This window comes from Ictalurus punctatus, chromosome 20 (genome assembly GCF_001660625.3).
Source record: "Ictalurus punctatus breed USDA103 chromosome 20, Coco_2.0, whole genome shotgun sequence".
NCBI lineage: Eukaryota > Metazoa > Chordata > Actinopteri > Siluriformes > Ictaluridae > Ictalurus > Ictalurus punctatus.
This window is the reverse complement of record NC_030435.2, coordinates 16159438-16175226: the sequence shown is the minus strand read 5'-3', so window position 1 is coordinate 16175226 and position 15789 is coordinate 16159438. Positions and strand designations below refer to the sequence as shown.

The 15789-nt window shown below is 37.4% G+C and overlaps 1 protein-coding gene and 1 long non-coding RNA gene across 15 annotated transcripts in view; one reads left to right on the top strand and one right to left on the bottom strand.

The window, feature by feature from the left end:
* LOC124629279 (uncharacterized) overlaps positions 1-15203 on the bottom strand; it is a 22571-nt gene extending 7368 nt beyond the window's left edge. For both annotated transcript variants that reach the window (XR_006984224.2, XR_008393102.1), the window contains exon 1: positions 15194-15203. This is a non-coding gene — a long non-coding RNA (uncharacterized LOC124629279). The remainder of the gene's footprint in view (positions 1-15193) is intronic.
* The window catches only part of svilb (supervillin b), a 66982-nt gene that overhangs the window by 5756 nt on the left and 45437 nt on the right, over positions 1-15789 (top strand). For 9 of the 13 annotated variants that reach the window (XM_053673855.1, XM_053673854.1, XM_053673863.1 and 6 more), the window contains exons 1-6: positions 10187-10345; positions 11712-11775; positions 13714-13799; positions 13877-13934; positions 14327-14481; positions 14769-15489. In XM_053673855.1, coding sequence (XP_053529830.1) covers positions 10288-10345; positions 11712-11775; positions 13714-13799; positions 13877-13934; positions 14327-14481; positions 14769-15489 — 1142 coding nt within the window. In that variant the 5' untranslated portion in view covers positions 10187-10287. Of the gene's footprint in view, positions 1-10186; positions 10346-11711; positions 11776-13713; positions 13800-13876; positions 13935-14326; positions 14482-14768; positions 15490-15789 lie in introns of those variants that run through there. The other 4 variants (XM_017495801.3, XM_017495802.3, XM_053673861.1 and 1 more) reach the window with 3 other exon arrangements.

The following is a 15789-nucleotide window of genomic DNA, read 5'->3' as shown; positions in this document are numbered from 1 at the left end:
ATAATGTTCGCCAAATTCTCACACCAATCTCAAATTCTCAAAACGTCACCAGTCAATTTAGTCTAGATTTTTTGCTGTTCAACCTTGAAGAGGAAAAACTGTTGTGGATGTATCAGTATTTAAGACTTATTGTTTTTTCTTGCATCGATTGTCAGTACATGCTGTCTAGAGAAGATGGTTAGCAATGAATCTGTTTAGGTAATGGTGTCTCAATGACCTGTTTGCTCTGCTCTAGTTTCCTTTTCACAAATTAGAGGTTAGAACTCTGTGTTCCTCTTAAACTTCTGATTTTCTCTGAAATCAGCTGTCATGGGCTGCAGTGTAACCGGAACTAATTGGCGAGAGTTGGAGTTTTGGTGGCATGTCCATGCTTGGCATCCTCAGTATGTTTGTTTGGCATACCTTACAGTTTAGAGAACCACTGCAAGTCAGCAGACCAGTAAATGCTTGTATATTTGATTAAAATATAGATTTGACCAATTTGGCCAAAGTGGTACATACACGGTGGGATCAGGCATATATTGACAAGTGAAAATACTTTTAAAATAAATAAAAACCTTAATACTTTATTATACAAATTCAATAGTACAATGAAACACAACCCAATCCCCTACCTTTACAGATATGTTATTCTGAGCGTAAGATAAAGAAAAAACAATATAGCCACAGAAGATGATGTACGTGTCCATCTCTTTACTTTTATACACAATACATGATGTTGGATCTATATCAGTTTCAATTAATCACATATTTTCCTTAGCTATATTTAAAATTTAATTCCATATTTTATCAAAAATATTCAGGTTGTCCCTTTATATTACACATGACTTTTTTTTTCTGGTTGACTGACAGTAACTCGTTCCACCACTGTGGTATTGATGGTGTCTTCACTGTTTACCAGTTTCACAATATACACATTGTAACAGCTGTAGTAAACATCAACACGATTTTCTTTATATACAAATCAACTTCACCTAGCAAGTCGAGGGTCTTTTACCACAGTGTTTTTAGAAGAAATATTTCCTCCCAAAATGTTTCCAGTTGTTCCCATTCCCAAAATATATGCCTAATCTCTGCATTTAAAAGATTACATAGTGGACATGCTGAGGATATTTTAAGTAAAAGAAAATTCTTCGGCTGTCACATGAGTCATTAGCAGAATGCAAACAAAATCACACTCAGAATTCCAAGAGTTACTATTGACTGGTGCATGTAACATGGTCAAATTCTGACATTTTTACATGCGTCTTCACAAGAAGTGAAGTCGGGTTAGCTTCATAAGTAAAAATGGTGAAAATTGCATCTAAAAATTCCAATACCAAATTCCACTGAAAGTCTCTTCACTCGACTTTTGTGATTAATTCATCCAGTTCTGTTGACTGACAAATACTTGTCATCTGCACAAAGTTTGCACTTCTCCGTTTTGATAAGCCTGTGATGGTGCAGGAACATTGCTGTCAGTTTGGCAGCCAGTATCTGATTACAAACTGAATTGATTTAGGTATATGTCCATTTTGCTATGGCATGTGGCTATCCAAAACACCTGATGAAATCATGAGAAAGGCACTCTTGGGTAGTGAGGTTTTAGACATCTTTAGGCAAACTGATTGTCTTTACTGCTGCATTTGTTAAACCAGATGTGATCTTTGCAGGCAGAAAGCCAAGGTGAATATATATTTGTTACACACACTACCTTTTGGGTAAAAGCTGATTTTTTTTTTGTACATTTTTGGTTTGTCTTTTTGACTATATAGTGTACGGTTATAGAAGATCATATATTATTTATAATCGTACTGTCTGCTGTCACTCAAGTGAGGATGAATCCCCTTTTGAGTCTGGTTCCTCTTGAGGTTTCTCACTCAAGTTGTCTGAGTTTTTCCTTGCCACTGTTCGTTAGGGATAAATGTATAGATTTAAAATTTATTGTCCATTGTTAAAAGCACTATACAAATGAAATTGAATTCAATAGTGGCTTGTTTGTAACTGTCACTTTAGCATCTGCAGAAATGACTGCATGTGTAGTTTTGTGAAGTGAGAAGTTAGTGTTGTTGGGTTATCGTGAGTGTATATGGGAAACCCACTTATGCACTAACACACTCCATCACTGTGTGTGTGTGTGTGTGTGTTTTTGTGGTGGCCTTTGGCCAGACACCAGTATTGCAGCTGTTGAGTTAGTTGCACCTGCCTGCTTTGTCAAAATAAACGGTCATATATATATGGGCCATAGTTAACCTTTTGAGTTCAGTCTTTTCCATTCTTTACCAATTGCATTTGCTGACTCCCTAGTCAAGTTTAGTATAGGGCAGTATGTCACATATGTTTAGAACAATGATGCTGATTTTATATGGATCAGTAAAATAAAAATACAGGGAAATGGTTACTGTGTGAGAATGCATGGGTACGTATGTAGCTAGTTATAAAGTTATAAAATTAGTTTTATTCCCTACACATTTGTATTTTGTAGATTCATGTCTGCAGGGTCACACAATGACATAGATGAGGATTTTTGTAGTTCTAATACACCAGCTTCACTCTTTTATTATTATTTTTTTTTAAGGATAAGTAGCTCAGCTGCTGTAAATCATTTCACATCTGCTCAGTGTGTAATAGCCATATATGAACATGCACCGTGAAGCTGCTGCTCCAGTATCTTGAGAAATCAGAGGATAATGGAGCAGAAATGCTGCACAGTATGAACCAGGTGCTTTCTTGAAGTTGGTTACAATTCCGAATATGCTTTACAGATTAGCAAAGTAAATGTGGACGGAAGCTGTGGCTAGACCAGTAGTTGTAATTGTAAACAAGGTGAAAGAGCATAAATCTCAACCAAGTTAGATTTATCAGGATTAAAGAAAGCCTTGGACAGTTTACATAGTTATGTGCATCACTGGATCATGGAAGTCATGGAAGCTACTCAACACATGCTGTGATCTAGGATTAATTTCCACTCATTGATGTAATGTTTTTACCCCAAAATGTTCCCTACATCTTCAATCTTGAAGCACTAAAAACTGTAATACACACAATTTCAGAACGTCACATTGGTGAACTAGCTGTGCTTATTAATCTTGTTCATCAGGCAGGGTCTTAACATTAGTGGATGTGGGTTCGGACTTGAAAGAACAGTACTAAATGACTGGTTTGTTTCAGTCATTTGCATTCCAGTGGCTGGATAAACAGACTGTACTATGCTGTTTGCACTTTCTCCTAATAAAGGCAGATGAGCAGTGAGAGCAGAGAAGAGAAAGGGAGTCTTCCAGCCCTACCCCTCCTGCTTAGCAGGAATTTAGATCTGGCCTTCAGCAGTGGTTGAATAATAGGAAATGTTCTGGAGCTGCTTTCATAATGGGTTCAAGCAACAAAATGGCTATAGTTAACTATCCTAGAAACAGACCCCACAGTTAGTTACAGTTCTATGAAAACATTTGGGCACCCTGCCCAAATTACATGGCCAAATGAAAAGTAGTACATCACATCCTCTGCCTTAACATTTGATGTTAATGTAGTTACTTTATATTTAATCTAAAAGATCAAACAAAATTGTGGCATGTGAAAGTTTGGACATCCTTCTTAGTTGTAAAGCCTCAGAACTTAATTACCTTATGTCTATGGGGCAGAGGTGGCTTGGCGGTTAAGGGTTTAAGCTGTGGGTTACTGATCAGAAGGTCGGGGGTTCAAGTCCCAGCACTGCCAAGCTGCCACTGTTAGGCAGGCCCTCTCTGCTCCAGGTGTGCTGTATCATGGCTGACCCTGCGCTCTGACCCCAGTTTCCTGACAGGCTGGGGTATGCGAAGAGAACAATTTCACTGTGCTCTACCGTACATGTGACCAATAAAGACTCATTATGTCTTAATTGACTCATTAGGACTTGTATAACTTTTCCAAGGTGTAATAAATTCCCTGAATCTTCAAAACTTGTGCTAACACTCAACCATGAGCTCCAGAAGCTGATTGAGAATCTAAAAATTAGCTAATTAATGCCTTAAAAACAAAGGAACACCGTTGGGTGTTGGAAGCCTGGTTAGAACGCTGTCTGCAACCCAGACCTCCTCACCCAAATTCAGTGCCTGACCTCCCTAAAGTTTTTGTGGCTGAATGAATTCAAATCCCCACAGCAACACACTCTCAAATCTAGCGGAAAGCCTCTCCAGAAGAGAGGAGGGTATTACAACAGCAGAGGGGACTAGAACTGGAATGGGACATTCATCATGCACATACAAGTTTTATGACTAGGTGTCCACAAACTTTTGGCCATATAGTGTATATTTGGAGAAAAATGGAGCTGCATTTGATGATGAATCTTGTCAACTGCTAAGCAAGGTGTGGAACTGTGAATTAATGTTTACAGACAAATGTATACAGAATATATAATTTGGCTCTTCTGCATACAACTGTACATTAACTATCTTTTTTTTTCCATCATTAAATAAAAAAGTCTCACCAAGCGAAGGGGTAAGAAAAGTTAGCCAGCAAACCACGTACTAACAGTTAGCCTAAATACACTAGCAGGTTTTAGTTTCCTTTACGATTTCTGAATATTAATTGATAATTTTAAGTGCTATCATATATTGATGCCTAAAATTATATATAAAAATATATTGAGTCCAATGAATAGAAAGGGGGATGAGAGTTTTACAAGAGGGATTATTTTGTTATTAAATATGATTCTCCTCTCAATTGATCTTAAGCAGTTAACAGGAGGAATTATGTTTCACTAAGCCAACTAAATACAAAACCGTTCAAGTTGAATGATTTACGCTAGACGGATCACTTTTAAACAAACCTAAAGCAAATTAGATATGTATCTAATGCTTGATGATAATGTGTATTTTAATTGTTCTTATTCTTCCTTTAAAAGTTATTGATAACTATAGGCCAATTAGAGCTATTATGCACTATTAATGCTATCTTTAAAGAAATCACAGATGTAGTGTGATCTGCAGAACTGGGAGTCTTTGGAGAGAGAGGTCTTTGGAGAATAATTAGTAGTTGGTTAAGCATTTCAGTAGCTACATCTTGACAATCACGAGTGTGCCATCATGATCTAGCACATTTTATCTTTCTCTATTTATTGTTCTCAGGATCTGATGAGCTTTCCTGAAAAATCACTTTGTGTGTGAATGCATGGTCATCTTCTGACATTAGATACTGGCCAAATATGTCGTAAATGATGCCTCAGCTAACTTGACGTTGTTCTTTTTAATGTAGGTGGCTTTATATGTGGCTACACTCCTCCTGATATGGATGAGAATTAGGGATGGGCATTCCTGGCAAAATTACTACTCAGATTTTTCAAGGCGTTATTTAAATATTCAAACTCCTACACACAGGCACACAAAAATGATATGTATGGCACAAAATATTTCGTCTAGATCAGTGTATGTTTGCACATGCTATGCATTACAAAGTAACCCACATTACTTTACTTTATCACAGTCAGGGTCCCAGTGGCTCTGTAGCCTGTCCTGGAAACACTTGCATGAGGCATGGACATTCTGGAAAGGAGGCCAGTCCATCACAGGGCATACACACTAACGCACGTTCAGATTCGCATAGCTAGTTCACCTAGTGGTTTGTTTTTCGGGTGAGGAAGGAAGCCACAGAACCTGGGGGTAGCCAACATTGTCACAAGGAGAACATGTGAAACTCTACACACAATAACCTGAGCCCAGGATCGAATTGGTTTACTGTTGTACTGTTCAAATATTAATTGAGTAATGCCTTAACAATTCAAATAATTTGACCCTATCCCTTATAACTACCAAAAGAGTGGTCAATTTTCCTTTCATTTGTAGCTAAGACAATTTTGTGCTATCCTACCCCCCATCTTTTTTTTTTAAAATATTTGTTCGTTTATTTATAGTAAAGTTGCATAGAGATGCTAAAACAAAATATAAAATAAATCCACATTGCTAGGAAATCTTACAAACCCAAAGGGATAAGTATACCCATTTTACCTTGCTATCTTGGTGAATAAAGTATGCTGCTGTTCGAGTAGTTATGTGAAAGCAGTCTTCATGGTGAAGTGTAAAGCTCTGTGTCATGGCTGAAGGAAATGGGGATAAGTTTTTATAAAAAGATAAAATGGTTCACAAAACAAAACCAAAAACCTTTTTGTTGACCACCTATTTAGAAGTCAGAATCACTTTTAGTATTCAAGTACTTTAGACACTGAAACAGGCAAATAAAAAATGTAGTGAAATAAAAAAATTCCAAGAAATATTTAAATGTTAAATATTAGAGTATGTACTGTTTTTTTTGTATATATACAAAATACACCATGTCCAAATTGAACAATATTCATGTACAATATAGCATGTGTTGTAGCATATTTTTTTTATATGTAATACACAAATATTCATCAATCTTTCTTTCTTTTTTTTTTTTAAATAGTTTTTTTTTTTTTTTTTTTTTTTTTTTTAAATAAAGAGGCTACAGAACTGTATTCTGGCCTATATAAGATGAAAGATGGACTGGGGAACAAAAATATGCCCTGAGTTCTGCATGTTCCAAATCATTTATATGCTTATGCTGTCTTGTAAACATGCAAACCCTACAAATCTGGTCATGTAAACGGCAAGAAAAAAAAAATCACTCTGAGGTCCAGGACAAAGAATAGCACAAAAATGTATGTACTTCTAACTTCACTACGCACAAAAAAAAAAAGAATTATTTTATTCAGTTATTGTCTCAAAGAAACCTGCTGTCTGGATTAGGCCTGTTACAACTATCAAATTTTGGCTGACTACTATTACAGACATAATTGTGACTTAACAATGAATTGCCGCCTTTTTTTTTTTTTGGTGGACTTTATGATACTTGAATACAAGTGTAATAATACTATACACACAGTACAATACAGGAGTGACTGGTATAAAAGCAGGGACAAGTCTCCCTATCTTTCAAAAATAAGACCTCAATATAAGGTTATATTTTTGGCATTCACATTAAATCATTTGCTTTTAACAAATGTCTTAAAGCAGATTTTGTGGTAACACCTCATGAATGATTGAGAAAGCTCATGTAAAATTCAGTTGTGGGTGTAATGAACTCAAATGAAGTGAATTATTATTTTCATCCTTTTCCCTCCAGAATACTGTTGAAGGAGAAACTAAAAGTATGCACAAATACTGTTTTTTGTTTGAACAAGAGTGTCACAACTTTGTTTACCTTGATTGTTATTGGGAGGAAACACTACATTGAAACCTTCATGAACTTGAAATATGTACAAAAAACCCCTCAGAAATCACGAATACGACTGCCAATCTCACCATTCTTATTATGCTATCAGTGAGACCTTGTGATGTACTGCATTATTCAGCCCTAATAGATTCACTGTTGAGCTACTGATATATTTTAACCCCCCTATCACCACCAGGCATCACTGATTTAATGGTTGTAGTCTTGTAGACCTTCCAAAGGCTTATGTGGTGGAATGTAAAATTGACAGGTGTGCATGTATGTATGCTGGTAATCTGTGGTTAATGTTTGAGAATGCAATCTGAAATTTGTTTCCTCTGCACTCTGCTGTCCAAACAAAGAAGCTTTCCACAATGCTTTTATTGGGCCTGCTAGTTTTCTTTGTCTTAACTGAAATGGCAATTTTTCATGTACAAAGATTTGAATCTATCTGGAGAAGATTACCAGATTAGTCATATGCTACATGGATAAACAAATCCATTTTAAAGGCATGCACATGCCTCTTGTAGGACTCTATCACAGTACTGGATCCCCCCTCCCTGGTCTTATTTATGTTGTGTATTCTTATGTTCTCAAAGTGTGGTCTGGGAAGCATAGTTAGGAGGGGGCTGCTGCTTTAACTATTTTAAAACTAATTTGTAAAGTTGTTATATTTCTATTAATGTCTATAATTACTAACTATAGTTATTAACTTATTTGATCTTCTTAGTTATTAACATATACGGTTGATCTGAAGGGGTTTGATCCAACACAGGCCTATAAATGTCAACTTTTCTAATAATTCTAATAACAATTATTACTAATATCTAATAATTATAATAAAGTTATCTGAAAGAAATGTAAAAAAAAATCCAAAATATATGCAATAATAAAAAACAAAGGTGGAATATATAGAAACTATTTAGACTTTAGATTTCTTAAATACTATGATACAGTTCTACATGTATATACAGACAGAGGAGAGAGAGAATCAGACTCACTCCCTCGCGGGTGTTCTCTCTCTCTCTCTCTATCTCTCTCTCTCTCAAGGGTGTGCATTATAATCATTTTGTCACAAGGAACAGTGTTCTTGGGCACAAGACACAGAGTGCCTAAAACCTCATTACCCATGATAAAATCACTGTAATGCACGCCTTCTCCTGACATTGCTTTTATAAAACAACGAAACAATAGGATACGTTTTAATCAAGTTATCAGTAAGCTTTAGTTGCTAAGCAAAATAACATACAAAGATAATGGCATTATATGGATAGAACATTGGCTTTTAAGTGTAGCAATTTTATTCGTTTAAAACCTGGCACATTAAGGCAGAAATCAGTTATTGCGATGAGATCACAGGTATGCGTATATCAAGAATCTTACAGCAGAACTATAATTATCCTTTAAAAATATATATTTCTATCAATTTAGTTCTTTAAAAATTAAGAATTTCCTTTTAGACTCATTAGTTTGTCCTGAACATAGCTATGCTATTGAGTGAAATTGCTGTTTGCAATGGTTCTTTAAGAAAATCCAGAAATATAAGACCAGATACTTTGGATGCAGAATTATTGCAGTAATAAAGGTATGAGTAGCAGCATCTACGTGTCTGTATGGTTTAAGTGTTTTAAGGGATATCACTTAAGCTTAAAAATAGCGTGCATGTGAGCAGAGCGCGTGTCAGGATTACGCAGAAGTTTGTTTATTTGCGTCTGAGGGTGAGTGTGTGGCTGATTGTGCAATATTTAGGAGTGATGGTAGTAAAGTGGCAAGGTAGTGGTGATGAAGATGAAAACAGACATGTGAGTTGAAAAGAAGAAAGACCCAAAGGTATGAAAGTGGTAAGAAAAAGAACAACCGATGATCCAGATGAGCAGCAGACTAAAGGAAAGTGCACAGGAGAGCACGTGGACAAAGCAGCAGGATAAACAAGGTTGCCCCACCCACTTACTGGCCTCCTGACCAATCACAATACACATTACCTTATTAAGGGGATCTTCAGTGAAAGGCCAGGGATGAGGACACTGTGTGTGTGTGTGTGTGTGTGTTTATTTATTTGTTTATTTATTTATTTTATGTAAACAAGTGTTTAACTGTGTTTAAGAAATTATAATGATCTTTTGGTCTAAAGATATCAATTTATTAACAAAGTTGCAAAAAAATTTACAGACTGGGTTATTTAAATGACAGAAAATTCTTTGATTTTTATTGCTGTCCTGGAAGAGATACTTACAAATCGGTTGTTTTTCTAATATGAAAAGATCATTGCTGCTTCTTTCCTTATCTCCCCCCTTCCTCTTTCTTGTTTGTGGTGTGGAGAAGTCAAATAAAAAAAAAAAGTACATATAATTGAGGTATCAAATCACACAGTACCTCCTGTGGGTCAGCCATTTGAATATTAATGCACCCCCCCCCCCCCCCCCCCCCCCCCTTCACACACTTCTACCCTCTAGTGAACTCGAAATATTTCAAGAAAACCCGGTGTACGTGTGTGTCAGAGAGAGTGATTGAGAGAGGTAGTATTGTTATAGTTGTGTACATTTGTCCAAATATATACTGAAATATTTTCCTGTGTTTCTGACTAAGGTGGGAGTCCTCACCCACATCCTGGACTACACATTTTATGCGCTCTCACTCACTCTCACTCACACACTAATTTACTGTTGCCATCATTTTTTATAAGTAATTTGATACCAGCTAGTGATTCACCTTTACAGACCATCAGCTGTAGTCCTGGTAATTTAATACCTTTAAACTTCTGCATGTGTGTTGGTAGATGAGCCAGAAGTCTGGGAATCCACTTATATCATCCAGGCTAATTTCTGCCTGCAGTCAGATTACAGCCTGCAGATTACAGTCTCTCTCTCTCTCTCTCTCTCTCTCTCTCATGCCCTCTCTCTCTCATGCCCTCTCTCTCTCATGCCCTCTCTCTCTCATGCCCTCTCTCATATGTGTATGTGATTTGTCTCCCCTCCCCTGGACTGTGCATGGGTCTGCATTTCCATCACATTGAGGTCTTGCCCTGTCTCTCTCTCTCTCTCTCTCTCTCTCTCTGTCTGGTCCGATCTCTGTTTAAATTTTATTTTCTTGTACTTTTTACATTGTAACATGTTTCGTAACGCGTGGATTACTAACTACCCTGGCCATGTCGCACAATACAGCCGAGGTAAGATCCTGGTTCGCCTGGATGTTGTCATCTGGCAGCAGGATTGGATGAAGTGTGTGATTGTTGTGCTGCTAGATGTATGTCTACTTGAGGGAAGGAGTGACTTGCGTGGGACTTGCTGTGAGCTTGTACATGACACTGCCTTGTCTTAATCAGTTTGAAGTGTGAGTGTAAAAGTCGGATTTTGTTCATATCAGAGTTTAAAGATGATCAATCCATCATTGCCAACTTATGGGAAGTAGGAGGCAGGAAGCAATGTGCATAATGGCTATGTAGTGTTGTACTTATTTCGCTCTACAAGTTTTTGATATGAAAAATCTTCACTGTTTTGGAAACCTTTCTCTTATTTAATCTAATGTTTGAGTTTATTCAGCTCAGCTTTTTTTGTTGACACCATGTCAATGTCATGAGTGATTACACAAATCGAAGACTTACTACTTACTTTCTATTATTTCTACAGGAGGAATATATATATATATATATATATATATATATATATATATATATATATATATATATATATATATATATATATATATATATATATATATATATATATATATCTCAAATAAATAAATTATATATTTGTTGCAATACATGACTTTTCCACTTCAGTCTCTCCTCTGAGAGCTGTATGTGCTTCAGGATGAGGGGGTGGCATTTTTAGAGAGAGGTCTATTTTTCACTTTGTCCACCCCTTTCTGTATTTTTAGAAAATCCCCCATTGCGCCCCTCTCTAGGTTGTTGGTTTGTGCCAGTCAGCATCCTTAAGCTTTGCTCTGGCACTTGCACAGAGCACAAACCTGTGGGCTTTGATCTTAGTGCCTACTCTTAATTTTAATTTTACAGATATGGTAAAATCATGAGAGAGGTGCTTTTAAAGGTGCAGTCGATGATATTTAAAGGTATTACTAGATCTGTTATAGTTTTAAGTAATACCAAAAAAACGACCCAACTGATTAATAATTTTGCCATGCAGTTAATTTTTAGTTTTTTTTATAGAAAAAAATTTCTGGCACAGAAAGTAGCTCAATTTGCAAAAGTAACAGCTACACAGCTTTGCACCTTCTCCCAAAAAAAAAAAAAATAAATCTAATAAAACTTCTAAAGGACAATAACATAAGCACTGCACTTGTCTATGCTGGAATAGCTTCATGGCTTTGTTTAAGTTGGTGATTTTTAGTTGCTGCCATTTTAGTCTGACTCCATCATCTGAAGAGAAAATGTTTCTAGACCTTGTAGGCATCCTAATAAAGGCATTGTATGTTCCTTTCTTTTTGTGAGGAATACTGTTTCCCAGCCAAGTAAAAAAAAAAAAAAAAAAAAAAAAAAATTTTTTTTTTTTTTTTTTTTTTTTTTTTTACAGGGCTTGGTGGTGACTCGGCAGCTAAAATCTGCAACACTACAGTACTACAGAAAGAAGCACCAAGGTGTGCTTTTGTTTTATTCCACTACAAGGTTTACTGTTTAACACCCTCCCACCTTGCTGAACCCCCAGCAAGGTCAAATGTTGTTTTTTTTTCCTCTTCCCCCCCCCCCCCCCCCCCCTTCCTGTTTGAAGTACATTTGAAAGATATTTTAGGCATCAAAATGAGTGACAAGAAGGTCTTGACTTGTTGGCGATGGAGGCATCTCAATCAATGCAGTTGCCGTCGACTTCTACTTCTTTACTTTAAAAAAAAAAAAAAAAAAAAACTTTTAATTATTTTTTTGAAAATTAATTTCCCCAAACAAATAGTTTTCATATTTAGTCCCCTCTGAAAGTATTTCAATGGCAAGGCAAATACTTTTGTTTTTGCTATATACTGAAGACGTTTGGGACCGAGGTCAAAAGATGAACGAGATGATCGATCAGAATTTAAGCTTTCTTTTGACGTCATCTGGATATCATGCATGTTTGAGGTAGTGTCATGGCTTGGGCTTGCATGGCTGCTTCTGGAATGGGCTCACTATTCTTTATTGAAGTAACTCATGATGATCGCAACAGAATGAATTCCAAAGTCAGTCACATTGGGAAAATGGGCAGGTTCAAACAAAATGTGCCATGTTCCAAGTTGTTTAACACATCTAAATGTAAATATCAGGAAATGAAAGCTGAAATTCTGATCTGTCGTCTCGTTCATCTTTTGATCCCAAACCTCTACTGTCTTCAGTGTACAGTAACAAAAAAAGAATTGGCCTTGGTTAAGCAGGTCAGTCTCATCTGTTTGTTGGGAATACATGTCGATTATCTGCCTTTTAAAGAGTCATTATCATATCACAAATGCTTAACCATACATGAAACTTGGAGCACGCTTAAGGAGACATTAATGTGGAAATCCAGGTGCACAAACCTCTCTGTAGATAAAGGTGATTTGTTATTTGAATTGTTCACTGAATGGACTGATCAAAGTGATTGAGCCTTTGAATAGTGCAGCTCCCTTTGTGGCGTTATCTGGTTGAACCTTATGTTACAAATGTGTGTGTGTTCATGTTCCATTCTCTAACATTTGCCTCTGGGTTTGTAGAGATTTCAGGACAAAGCTGTCCAAATCTGCCAAACTCTGACTTTGTTATTGGGTCTGGACTTTTTTGAGTTTTGTTTAGTCATCTTTAAAAGCAAATACAGTCAGCTTTTGAATTATCAGTTCTTCATGAAAATAATCCATGATATAAAACAAATGCAGTGAGTGATATTTTAAGCTTGAACTTGCAGGCCCCCTTTTTTTTTTTTTTTTTTTTTTTTTGAAAGCCCTGATTTCAATATTGATGACCTTTATGCTCATTACTTATCTTGTGTAGGTCATCCCCCAACCCCCAAAAGGTGAAAAAGGATAGCGCCTTTATATTGGGTTAAGGCATTAATATAGTTTATGGTGTCAGAACTTTTAAATTTAAAAATCGGTATGTGTTCACTGCATACGTTGGTAATTGGAGTACACTGTTTAGACTGGGCAAGCATGGTGTCATGGGAATGTAGAATTCAAAGCATGTATTAATAACTTGGCTCTTAATCTATTCCTGTAGGCAGACCATGAGGATGATCAGAGTCCATGACACAATTTACTAATTCATCTTAAAATGAATTACACAGAAGCATGGTACTGATGTAGGCTTCCATAACACCCTTGTTTATTAAAAGTGGCTCAAGCTGCTTTATCACTAAGAAATTGTGGTTGGTCTTAAAGTGCTCTATGTGGAAGTTAGCATTTTACTTTTGGGTTACTTCACATATATTCTCTTCCTGTTCATGACATTTCTGACTGCGATAGTAACATTTTGCTGAGACCATAGTTTTTCAGGCTTTTAGGAAGGGCGAATATTCATGTTTTGAATATTTGTTTCCTGAAATAAGAATCTTTAAATGTTAACTTTTCTGTGCTTCACAGTTTTACAAGAGACTTTTCCAGTGAATACAAAAACACACATACTGTCACAGATATCAACGACAGAATCCTTGCTGTGCTGCCCAAAGGTGAGTGATCCTAAGCCACCAACCTTCACCTGGAGAACTTTAGAGATTTTTGAAACCCTCACAGACTCTCTTTATAGTTTCAGAGTTACGAAAGCATTTTGAAACGGATATCACAAGTGATAATAAAATGAAAAGGTGAGTATATCTACTAATTATTACATTTCTAGAGCAGAGGTTCTTAACCTGGGTATTATGACCTCCATGAGGGTCTCAAAGTGATCCCTGGGGTGTCATGAATGTGGTGCTAAAAAGATGAACAAATAAATTTGATGGGTGCATGCAAGGTTGCGTAATGGCACCATCTGACCGTTAAAAGCTCTGAGATTAGGTGAGATTTTTATTGGAGTGTTCCTCTATGAATCAGGCTCATATCTGTGCATCAATGTAGGCCCAGCCATCCCTTTAAGTGATTTAAAAGGGTCGCACTGGGGGGAAAAGATTAGAACCCCTGTTCTAGAGTATATACCAACTAACTTCACAATTTCAAAGTAACCGAAAAATATCAAGTAAGATGGCATTCTCTCTAGAAAAGAGAGGATTGCACGAAGGCTGGAGGGTATAGAAACAGATGTGCCATCTGCCCTGGCTACAAGCATGCAATACACACCTGGCTTGGTGACCAATCGGCTACTGGAGGAGGACACACCACGTTATACACGTGCTTCAGACTCTATTGAGCCAGGTATTGTGCTAACTTCACTTCAGAAGTCACTTCATGTTAAATAGAATTAAGAACTAAAAAAAATGCCCAAATTAAAGTGAAACACCCCCATTTTTCCACTTCATATAATAATGTTAGAGTAAATTAAGTAAATAGTACATATTTTGTAAGATCTCCTTTGCAAAAGAAGTGATAAAACTCATAGTATGTTGTCTGAAATAATGTTATTCATTTCTACTTCCTGTCCATACTTGTTTTTCTGCCCCCCCCCCCCCCCCCCCCCACACACACACACATTTTTGCCACAGTGAGGTGCTACAGTCGTGATGAGTTGGATAACACAGAGAGGCAATCAAGGACACAAACGCGGCCCAATCCGCAATTTCCTGTGCATCCTGATCAGGCTTCCAACCCTGAAAGCCAAGACCTGACCAGCCTCAGCTCCAAAGCTGAACGAATAGCTCGCTACAAAGCCGAACGCCGGCGGCAGTTATCAGAACGTTATGGGATACTCCTTGACCAGGAGCCAGATGTAGATTATACACCACGACACACACGAGCCTGCAGAGGGTCACTGGATAAACAAGCTTTGCCTGATGGAGGGCATGGTCAGAAACGAGAACAGTGGAGAGAGGAAGAGGAGTGTGACAGTAACGCCAACAGGTTAAGATACAGCAGCTCAGGTGTGGGCCGGGTTTCCATGCCCACTGATGATTCTGCCTCTCGCTCACACCGGGAAAGACGAAACACTTTCAGTTCTCGAGACAAGAGATTGGATCCCGAGCAAGAGAGCAAAAGGGTCAACCTGAAGAACTACCAGGGAATACCAGACAGCAGCCCGCGATCATGCCCACAAGAAGCTCCACCCACTGTGGAAAAAGGGCCACCCCAACAGGCCAGAGGTGTTGCTGCAGTGCCTAGCTCCCCCCGGGCAGCACGCCGTGCCTCGTTGCCCTCCACACGCCATGGAATCTCCCCAGGAGACCTGTTCATTGAGCAGCAGTCACAATACATCCTCAGTCGACAAGGGTGAGTCTGTGAGCTTCTGCTTTTAGTATGTCCTTGGATTAGTGTAGTATATCTTTTTATATATCATGGTTCAAATACAAGCTTGTACAAAATCCTGAGTGTCAGTAAATCAGCTTTTACCTTTCTTAATCTAGATTTATTATTATGTTGAAGGAATGATGATCGGTTAATCTGGATAAGTGGACAGCCTTGGGACTGAGTGTATTCTCAGTTTCTTTTGCTGTCCTTTACATCCTTTAGGTCTCTGTTGTGTAAATGCATTGTAGCACTGATCAAGGGACTAGATAGCTCCATAATCCT